Here is an 11044-nt window from a genome sequence, read left to right as displayed (position 1 = left end):
GGTTACTCAGGATATTTTCAAATCCCGATTGCACCGGAAGACCAAGAAAAGACCACCTTCACTTGCCCTTTTGGAACCTTCGCTTATAGACGCTTAGCTTTCGGCCTAACCACGGGCCCATCCACGTTCCAAAGGTGCATGAATAGCATTTTCTCGGAAATGATAGGTGACTTTCTAGAAGTCTTCATAGATGACTTTTCCATCTTTGGACCATCTTTTCACCAATGCCTTAACAATCTAGACTTAGTTTTGAAAAGATGTGAGGAAACGGATTTAGTGTTAAATTGGGAGAAATGTCATTTCATGGTTAAGGAGGGAATCGTTTTAGGACACAAAATTTCTGAAAAAGGGATCGAAGTAGACAAGGCTAAGGTTGACCTAATAGCTAATCTCCCACCTCCCAAGTCCGTAAAGGAAATTCGTTCTTTCCTTGGACATGCGGGATTTTATCGTAGATTCATTCAGGATTTTAGCAAAAAGGCCCGACCTTTGACCAACCTTCTAGCTAAGGATGTCAAATTCGAGTTCACAAGCGAGTGTGTTCATTCCTTCGAAGACCTTAAGAGAGAATTGACTTCGGCCCCGATCATGAAGTCTCCCGATTGGAGTCAACCTTTTGAGCTTATGTGTGACGCATCCGACTATGCCATAGGAGCAGTTTTAGGACAACGAATAGATAAGAGGCCTCATGTCATTTACTACGCTAGTAAGACCTTAAATGATGTTCAACTCAATTACTCTACCACCAAGAAGGAACTTCTAGCCATAGTCTTTGCCCTAGAAAAGTTTCGCTCTTATCTTATCGGGTCCAAAATCATTGTTTACACCGACCATGCCGCTCTTAAATACCTTTTCTCGAAAAAAGACTCAAAAGCCCGCTTAATTAGATGGGTTTTGTTGCTCCAAGAGTCTGACTTAGAGATTCGGGATAAGAATGGTTGTGAGAATGTCGTCGCCGATCATCTCTCTCGATTAGTGGTTGAATCCACTAATGACTTGCCCTTAAGCGAGTCCTTTCCCGACAAACACCTTCTCTCGATTTCCACTCTCCCTTGGTTCGTCGACATTGTCAATTACCTAGCAACCGGTGACATTCCTTCGACATGGTCCAAGAATGATAAATCCAAGTTCTTTTCTCAAGTGAAACATTTTTTTTGGGACGACCCGTATCTCTTTAAACATTGTCCCGACCAAATCATTAGGAGGTGTGTCCCAAATAGTGAGTTTCATAGTATCCTCTCGTTTTGTCACGATCAAGCATGTGGAGGTCATTTTAGTGCGAAAAAGACCGCCGCTAAAATCCTCCAATGCGGTTTTTATTGGCCTACTTTGTTTAAGGATGCCGCCGAGTATTGTTCCGCGTGTAGTAGGTGCCAACATCTAGGAAGAATCACTAGGAGGAACATGATGCCTATGAGCCCAATCCTTGTTATAGAGCTCTTTGATGTGTGGGGCATAGATTTCATGGGCCCATTCCCTAGTTCGTTGGCCACCTCTACATCCTTCTCGCGGTTGATTACGTTTCCAAATGGGTAGAAGCCATCCCGACCCGGTCTAATGACAACAAAATCATCCTTCGATTCCTTAAGGAGAATATCTTTTCTCGATTTGGAACACCTGGGGCTATCATTAGTGACCAAGGGACGCATTTTAAGAATCGTCAATTCGAGTCTCTTCTTAAGAAGTACTCCATCACTCATAGACTTGCTACCCCTTATCATCCTCAAACTAGTGGCCAAGTAGAGGTTTCAAACCGGCAAATTAAGCAAATCTTAGTGAAGACGGTCAACTCAAATAGGAAGGATTGGTCAACCAAGTTGATAGATGCCTTATGGGCCTATCGGACCGCCTTTAAGACCGTCTTAGGAATGTCTCCCTATAGACTCGTGTTTGGTAAAGCTTGCCATTTGCCGGTTGAGTTAGAGCATAGGGCCATGTGGGCCATTAGAGAATTGAACTTCGACTTACCCACCGCCGGTAGTCATCGGAAGTTACAATTGACCGAGCTAGAAGAGCTTAGGAATGATGCCTACGAAAATGCTAAAATTTACAAAGAGAGAACTAAGGCCTTCCATGATAAAACTATTTTGAGAAAATCCTTTTCTCCCGGTCAAAAAGTTCTTCTCTACAATTCTAGGCTTCATTTGTTTCCCGGTAAGTTGCGTTCTAGATGGGATGGTCCTTACATTGTTCAAGTTGTGTTTCCTCATGGTGCTATTGAAATTCAGGATCCTAAAAATAGTAATGTTTTTAAAGTTAATGGTCAACGCCTTAAACCATTTTTAGAATTGCCTGTTGATTCGGAGGAAGAGGTCATCCACCTCATCGACCCTTGATCATGTAAGTTGTTTCAGTAGTTAATAAAAATCCCCTTCATCTCCTATTGAAGTATTTTTCCTCCTTACTCACTCATTTTAATTCTCTTTTTTGCATACATTGAGGACAATGCATGATTTAGGTACGGGGAGGGCTTTAGTGTAATTCTTAAAAAATGAAAAAACCCTAAAAAATGAAAAATTAGAAAATCCAAAAATAGAGATACTTTTAGCTAAGTTGTCTTTCCCTCACTCGAACTTTAGGAGTAGTTGGTGTTTAGCATGTTTTCAAAAAATATATATATGTAGTGTCTTTTAGATGATTTGAACGTAGTCGAGTAAGGTTGTCTTTATGAAAATTGTATCGACCGATTTGTACTCTAAATTCCAAGATGGCACACACTTTGCACAAGACCTTTGATGGAGAGATTGTCTAGTGATATTATTCGATACTTGAGAGAGAACCCACATGTTGAAACAATGTCGAATCGAACCTTTGCGAATAAAAAATAGCAAAAAAAAAGGAAAAAAAAAGGAAAAAAAAGGAAAAAGGAATAAGCTACTTCAATACCCACTGTTCTTTATAGATAAAATCTTTAGATAAATGGGCAAAAGTAGATTGGCTAGTCTCGTTTTGTGGCCTTTGTTACTCGAGTTATTAAGTCCGTCGGGGGATTTCAAAACCTAGTGCCCTAAGACCGTTTGGTTTGGGAGTCACTGACCTAAAGCTCGCTACATGGGAACATTGTTTGCCTAAGAAAACGGACAAAATAAAGTCAATGCAAAAAAAAAGAAAAAAAAGAAAAAAAAAGAATAAGAGTTTGTGAAGTTTGGCTAGATATCTGTTTCGATAGAGATTGGGTCAGTTCAAAATTGGTTGAAAAAGAGAAAGTGTTCTTGGACAATTAGGATCCATCAAAGGCCTTAAATTACTTACACTCCTTGGATTTCGAGTAAATTTTTGTGTCGATTCAAGTAGATTAGAGACAACTGTATCTTGATTATTAGTAAAAGAGTCTTTGAGTCATATTTTCCTTAAAAACGCTTTTTTGTTAACACCGGCGAAATTAAAGTAGAGTCGAGTAGACGCTTGCTAGAATGTCTCGAAGATTTTATGGGTATATCTTCTGTAAACCCTTAGGAGACAAAACTCCTCTTGTAGAGATCGTCTATGAGTTTAACGGGTTGGTGAACCTAAAATCACCCGTCACGCCTACGAAAAGGAGCCTAGGAATCGCATCTAGTTTTCTTAGTTTATTTCTTTTCTTTTGATTTTTGCTCGAGGACGAGCAAAAGATAGGTATGAGGAAGTTTGATTAGTCCATATTTTTGCATATTTAAGTGCTTATCTTTTGTTTATTTTCGTAGTATTAATCGCTTATTTATCTTATTTCAGGAAATTGTAGATAAATAAAGAAAGAAGAGAAAGTGCAAAAAAGGGGAAGAAAAAGAAAAGAAAAGAAGAAAAAAAAGAGTTGGCAAGTAAGGGGGCACATGGAGGGCTATGATCTACCCAACACACAAGGCACATGGATGGTCAAGATTTAGCCACCCTACCCCTTAACCCTAATTCTTTAGTTATAAATACCCCCTTCTCTTTACTTGTAATGACCTACCTAGCTACCTACCCACCTTTTCTACCTAGTCATTTCTATAGTTAGTATCTTAGATAGATTTACATTTTGCTAGCCCCAATTTCCTTTCCAAGCTTGTATACACTTTTTAATTTCTATACAAATCTCTTTTAGCTTAATCTTGTATTATCTTTTTAATTTATGTTCTCCAAGTTGAATGACTCTTGTAAGTACCACCACATGCTTTTAAGCTTTTGGGAAATAAAGAATCATTGAGCTTGTGATTATTATAGATTTGTGATCTCTTGAAATAGTCAACTAAATCCTAGCACAAAATTAATTTGTGTTGGGATTTTAAATTTCAGATTCCAAGAGTTATAGTAATATAATTCGGCAGTTGAATTTTCCTTAACAGCTCTCTTTGTTTTGGGTTCATGATTTACTAGATTTTTATCCTTTGTTTTAGCAAAAAGGTGAACACAAACACCAGTTTATTAATCTGCTGCTTCGTTTGACAAATAAACAAATGAACACCCCTTCCCCTGTTTTCGTTTTAAAAAAAAACATACCACTGCTCTGCTTTCTTTTCACTGAAACAAACCACAAGCTTTGTTTTCTTTTCAACACATTCGAAACCTCTCACCTGTTTTCTTTTTGTTTAAAAACCCCAGCAACCTTTTTCCTTGTTCTCTCGTTTTGGTTAATGAATCATGATACTGGGTCTTGTGTTAGTTAGCTCTGTCTGAGTCAGTAGCTAGTTAGTACAGTTTTGTTTCTGCTGTTGTTGATTCCACCGAGTCACATTTGAGTTGCTTAGTGCTCGACTTTAAGACTCTATTTTCGAGTTTCTTGTTATTTCACCGAGTCTGTTTAAGCTGGGTTCTGTGTTTAGTCGAGTCTCTTTGTTAGGAGTTTTCTGGTTTTCGAGTCGTAGCCATGGTTGCTCGAGTTTGTGCGTTTTTGTCGAGTGATCTGCTGAGTTTGTATGAGTCGAGGCTGGTGTTGGTTTTCCGAGTCATAGATTAGAAGCCGAGTCACTCTGATTTTTGCTTTGAGTCAGTAGCCTGTAGTTGTCTTCTTCTTATGTGCTGGTTTTTTAGTTTACTGGGTTTGCTATACGGAGTTTTGAGTTTTTGAATGTTTTCACCGAGTTCTGAGTCTTTTTATTCTTTAATCAATCCTGTTGAGTCGTAAATTTGAGTCAGCTGTTTTATATTGAGTCGTGGGTTTAGTATGGAGTAACATGGGGTGTTTTATGAGTATTGCGTTCGATTTTAATACTGTTATTGTTGCCAAGTCATCGAGCCAAAATGAGTTGTTCAGTTCTGTGGTTTATGAATTGTTGTTTTTAGCTAAATTTGTTTTGATATTTGAGTTTTTGGTTTTTACTTAACTAGCGAGCCATTCTTGTGTTCTGATTAAGTTGTGGTCTTGTTTAATTAATTGTTAATTGTTAAGATTAATTAGATAGATTTTTAATCATAAAATTTTGTTTTTAAAACAAACCCCTTTTCAAAATTAATTGTTCTAATTCGCCTAGGTTAAATTTAAAGGTTAGCGAAAAATAATTTTAATCTCTGTGGATCGAATCATAAATATTAAAACGGTGATGGTGCGCTTGCGATTTAAATGTATTATTTCTAGCACATCAGTAAACAACATGCTCAGTAAGCAACTCAGTAATCAAAACATGATTACATGATCAATTTCCTATTAAAAAATAGTATTATGTGCTTGGAGAATCGGAAAACAATTATATCCAGCAACTTAGTTAGCAACATGTTCTAAACTCAAAAACTTCAATTGCAACCACAAGCTATACAACTTGATTACCATAACTTGAATAGAACTAAAAAGCATCTACATATTAACAAATAAATGAAGCAAATCATTAATAAATAGTTAAATCTGAAACAGAAAAAGATATCAAAGAGATCGGATCGCGATTTAAAACTCAATTACAAACATGAGATAGAGATTGAAACTTATTATAAATGAGATTAGAAATAAGAGATCGCGAGTTGAACAATCTCGTGTAGAAATCTGTGAATTATGCATCGAAGCAAGCTAAGATGGAAGAGATGAAAGAAGAAGATTCAACTATCACAACTGAATGTAACTATTAACATATTTTTGCAATAAAAAGTTGAAGTGCCGTAATTTTCAACAATAGTGTTTAAAACAAAACGTGAAAATGCAAATTTTTACTTTTTTAATAATTACTAAAAAAGCCCATTTTTTTATCATATAAAATTATTAAAAAATAAGATAAAATAAGTTGTTAAAAAAATAATTCTGGTTAACTTCTAACTTTAACTCAGACATATTTTTAATGATTATCAGTCTACTTATTTCATATATAGAGAGTCTCGTGGTGTCACTCTTTTGTTAATTAGGTTTGTCTTTTAGTAATGTATATTTTCTATACTCGCACTTCATATGTCAAATAACTTGCAATATGACTTTTAAAAAAATACCACTTGTAATATTTATCTTCTAGTCTCATGATTTTTTTATAAATCTCATTAGACATGTCATCAATAATTTGTTTACATTCAATCTTAAATAATTCAGAATTGTTAGTAGTTTTTATCTGTCCACTACTTGCAGGGTTGACCTCTGTTTCATCACCCACCTTAGCCATCAGGGCAAGATTGACTAGAAGATTATCATTTGAGTCATCTTCATCAACTGCTCAGTCCTTCTCTTCAGTTATGAATGCACTCTCTCTTTGCTTCAAGAGCTCAAAGTATTCTTTCTGTAATCAACATTTTTAGTTGATGAGCTCTTACTTTCAGGTGGAGGTTTGCCACATTCATTAGAGAAGTTCCTGGCTTGATCACAATTATAATAATTGAATTTTGTTCAGTCAACCAAATATGATGGTTTTGGTTGACTAATTCTTCTAAATGTTGTAGGGGCAACTGAGTTTCTTTTAAACTCGATATTGGAGAATTTCCTAGACATGAAGGCTAGATGTTCATCAATGTCATCCATCTCATTTGTGTAGAAGACTCATCATCCTCTTCTAACAGCTTCTTTTTTACCTTTGCCAACATCTGCTCGACCTTTACAAGCCTCCATACTTGATGTACCTTTAGCAGTCACAACTTTTAGTGCATTCCCTTGTTCTTCAGCCTTTTTAGCCGCCAAGGTCACACTCTTCTATTTTTTTGAACCATTTTCCATCTTTTCGTCTTGCTGGATCTCAAATTCATAGGTCTTCAGTATTCCATACAGTTCATCCAAGGCATACTCATTAAAATAATGGGCTTGCCTAAGATCAACAGTTGCAGGCTTTCACTCTGTAGACATAGACCTCTGAAACTTGAGATTTGAGTCTTTAACAAGATATATTCTCCCATACAGCTTCAATATTGCATTTAGAAGCTTTTGAAATATACTAAATATATCATTTAAATACTTTCCAGTCTTTGAGTGAAAATATTCATATTGTTGAACAAACAACTGCATTTTGTTCTCCCTTACTTGTTCAGTTACCTCACATGGAGTTTGGATGGCATCATACACCTCTTTTGCAGTAGTGCACTTTATGACATTATCAAACATATCAAAATCTATGTCATTAAATAGAATGTTCATGACTTTCTTGTCCTCGTGCACTTCTTTCTCATCTTTCTATGTGTATTATGAGATTTTCTTTGGACCTCTTCATCTTCATTTTCATTTCCATCCAATCAGACATTAGTGATGATCTTGACCGGTACATGTGGCCCGTTCTTAATATAGTTAATGTAACTAGTATCAGAGCAATTTTAACACCGGTGTTTTGCAGGTTGTTTGCTTGTGTGGCCTTGTTGTCTCCCACTGGAGTCAAGTTGTTCACATTTGTTGTTCAAATTGAACAACAGTTGTCTGTGTAGCTTTAGTATATTTTCATATATTTTATAGCCTTTCTTAATATATTTTCATGGCATACTTGTTTTTCTACATCATTTCACAAATGTCAAATAATACATCTCAAATGGATTCTCAAAATTCTCAAAATACTCAGAATTCTCTAAATCTCAATTCTCAAAATTCTCCGAATCCCAATTCTAAAAATCCAAATTTTCAATATCCTCAATGAAATCCAAATTCTCCACATGCTAGTTTCCAAAATCCAAATTTTCAATATTCTCAATTTAATCCAAATTTTCCACATGCCAATCTCCAAAATTCTGATTTTTCGTTTTATCCTTATAATCAATGTTTTCAATATTCTCAATTTAATCCGAATTTTCACAAATTCCTGAATATTTTCCATTATCACCTACAACTTTTGTGTCTGAAACTCAACCTGTGAATTGTGACAAGGAGCCAGAAAAACTTGTCATAAACTTAAAAGAGCCAAGTCGAAAAGGCAAACACAAATGGAGCAAGGAGACATCGATACTTTTGATTAGTAGCTGGCTTAATACATATAAGGATGCCATTGTCAGAATTGATCAAAGTGCTTCAAAATTCTGTGATCGAATTGCAGCATACTTCGACATCCACAATGAAAGTGAAGAACGAATAACTGGAAAGCAAAAAAAAAAATCACTGGAACATGCTGAATCAAAGAATAGCTCGTTTCAATGGATGTTATAAGCGAGTACAACAAGCACATCATAGTGGTTGGTCTGATGAACAAATTCTTGAAAATGCACATCAAATGTATAAATCTGAAAATAACACAAATTTTCAGTTTATACATTGCTGGAGATTGTTGAAAGACGAGGCTAAATGGAATACAACGTATCAACCACAAGGAAGTAAAAGAACAAAAGTATCAGAATCCGGAGCATACACGTCATAATCTAATGCAGACACTAGTGATCAAAAAGTACGTCCTACGGGGCAAAAGGCGGCAAAGCGAAAGGCGAAGGGAAAGGCAAAAAATGATTCAGCTAGTACATTTTTGGAGATTAATGAAAGAAAAGCTTCTGCACTAGAGAAATTGGTAAAGATAAAGGAGAAAGAAGCAGAGGATAACAAAATGACTAAATATACGGATTATCCGGTCATGGATACATCATATATGTCTCTCGAGCAGAAGAAAGATCATGAAAAATTTTGTGCCCATACTCGTACTAATATTTTGAAGTTTTAGTTCCAACGGATCTATTGTAACAGCTATATTGTAACGACTCTATTGTAACGGCTCTATTGTACTTTATAAATGTCATTCATCACTTGTCTCTTCATTTCATCACTTACTACATGTTCAAGTTTTAACAATGGATTCTCCAAATTCTTACGAAAGTATGAATAGTGAAGATATCATAAATTCCGAATGCACAGAAGGTTTTTTGATAACTTCATATCCGTTGATAGCTCTACAATACGAAGAAGAAGAAGAAGAAGAAGAAGAAGAACACATATTGATAGAGGTCGTGAGGAAGGGCACATGCGTTTGTTCAATGACTACTTTTATGAGCAACCATTGTATACGTATATGCAATTTCGAAGAAGGTTTAGAATGCACAGACATGTGTTTCTACGTATAGTGAAAGCCCTTGAACAATATTCAGAGTATTTTCAAACGAGGTTTGATGCTATCGGGAGAAGAGGCCTTTTTGATCCATTACAAAAATGCACCAAAACCCTGAGAATGCTCGCATATGGAGGGCCAGCTGATTACGTTGATGAGTATATTCGAATTGGGGAAATCACTGCCATTGATTGTCTGGTTAATTTTTGTAAAGGATTCAATGAAATTTTTGGTGCAGAATATCTAAGACGACCCAATATCGAGGACATCCATCGCTTACTTCAAATGGGAGAGGCACGTGGATATCCAGGTTTGTTAGGTAGTATTGATTGTATGCATTGGGATTGGATAAATTGTCCAGTATCGTGGAAAGGTCAGTTTATAGGAGGTGATCATGGCACACCAACAATCATGCTTGAAGCAGTTGCATCACAAGATCTCTGGATTTGGCATGCATTTTTGGTGTTCCGGGATCGAATAATGACCTCAATGTTCTAAACTAGTCTCCATTATTCACTAACATTTTACAAGGACAAGCACCCACAATATAGTTCATGATAAATGGCACAACATACAACAAAAGATACTATTTAGCCAACGGCATCTATCCCGAATGGGGTACTTTTGTTAAAACTATCGCATTGGCTCAAGCGGATAAAAGAAAATTATATGCGCAATGTCAAGAAGCGGTGCGTAAAGATGTTGAGCGGGCATTCGGAGTACTTCAATCACGTTTTGCCATTATACGAGGACCATCACGATTTTGGCAAAGATGAGTTCTTAAAGATATCATGTATGCGTGCATCATACGTCATAATATTATTGTTTAGGATGAAAGGGACACATATGCGAGCTTATCAAATTTTATTTATGACGAAGGGATTAACCTAAACGATGCTTCAACAGTTGAAATATCACATGGACCTATTCCCGATTTTACCAATATGCTACAGAGAATTGCTGAAATTCATGATAGAAATGTTCACCGTAATCTCCAGTCGGATTTGATCGAGCATATATGGTATAAATTTGAAAATCATTTTAATTAGTTTTTAATATTTATTTTGAAATATTATTCTTGTTTTATTTAGTAATTTGAATAGTATGTTATCAACTGATTATGTACATTTGAATACAAGTAAATTTACGCTAACACTGTGTTTGGTTGGAAGGAATGAATTTGGTTAGGAATGGAATGAAAATTGGTACGGAATGGTGGTAGAAAAGAAAAGGTGTTGAATGGAATGGTCTTTCAAGCCTCTTGTTTGGTTTATCTTTTTTGTGACTGGAATGGAATGATTGAATCCATTCAATGGAGTTGTTTGGTTACTCAAGGAATGGAATGGAATGTATTAATTCATTTATTTTCCAAAAAAAAAATCAATTATTTCTATAAAGAACTTTATTATTCAGATTTAACAAATGTTCACCCCTGCCATAAATATGGATATAACCACTGCTACATAACTTTAAATAGTGAATAAAAGAATCAAACTAAAATATTCAACAAAAAATAACATATTCCAGAATGTCTTTATGCATAACAATAAAATGAAAGGGTTATTAAGTCTAGTTTTACCAAATGTTGCTAAAAAACAAAGGACATTAATAACAAAGTTTGCTCAAATCTGGTTATTCAAAATAGCATTGACAAGGATGATTTTTTCCTCGGTCGGTGC

At 35.6% G+C, this 11044-nt stretch overlaps 1 protein-coding gene and 1 pseudogene across 1 annotated transcript; both read left to right on the top strand.

Moving 5' to 3' along the window:
• Positions 1-588: 588 nt before the first annotated feature.
• Positions 589-8984, top strand: LOC135147104 (uncharacterized). The gene is made up of 3 exons (XM_064079722.1): positions 589-1140; positions 1482-1977; positions 8701-8984. Exons 1-3 carry the CDS (start codon positions 589-591, stop codon positions 8982-8984), a joined length of 1332 nt encoding a protein of 443 aa, XP_063935792.1.
• A 183-nt stretch (positions 8985-9167) lies between these two features.
• On the top strand, positions 9168-10414 carry LOC108218475 (uncharacterized; annotated as a pseudogene).
• The last annotated feature ends 630 nt before the right edge of the window (positions 10415-11044 follow it).

This window comes from Daucus carota, chromosome 1 (genome assembly GCF_001625215.2).
Source record: "Daucus carota subsp. sativus chromosome 1, DH1 v3.0, whole genome shotgun sequence".
Taxonomy (NCBI): Eukaryota; Viridiplantae; Streptophyta; class Magnoliopsida; order Apiales; family Apiaceae; genus Daucus; species Daucus carota.
Note: the sequence above shows the minus strand (reverse complement) of the source record. Positions and strands in the feature narration are given on the sequence as shown.

What these genes read in the sequence shown, in the direction of transcription:
- LOC135147104 (XM_064079722.1), top strand. Translation starts at nt 589, where the DNA reads ATGAAGTCTCCCGATTGGAGTCAACCTTTTGAGCTTATGTGTGACGCA. An exon ending in AATCCAAGTTCTTTTCTCAA is followed by an intron (nt 1,141 to 1,481) that starts GTGAAACATTTT and finishes CCCATTCCCTAG; the next exon opens with TTCGTTGGCCACCTCTACAT. An exon ending in CTTCGACTTACCCACCGCCG is followed by an intron (nt 1,978 to 8,700) that starts GTAGTCATCGGA and finishes AATCTAATGCAG; the next exon opens with ACACTAGTGATCAAAAAGTA.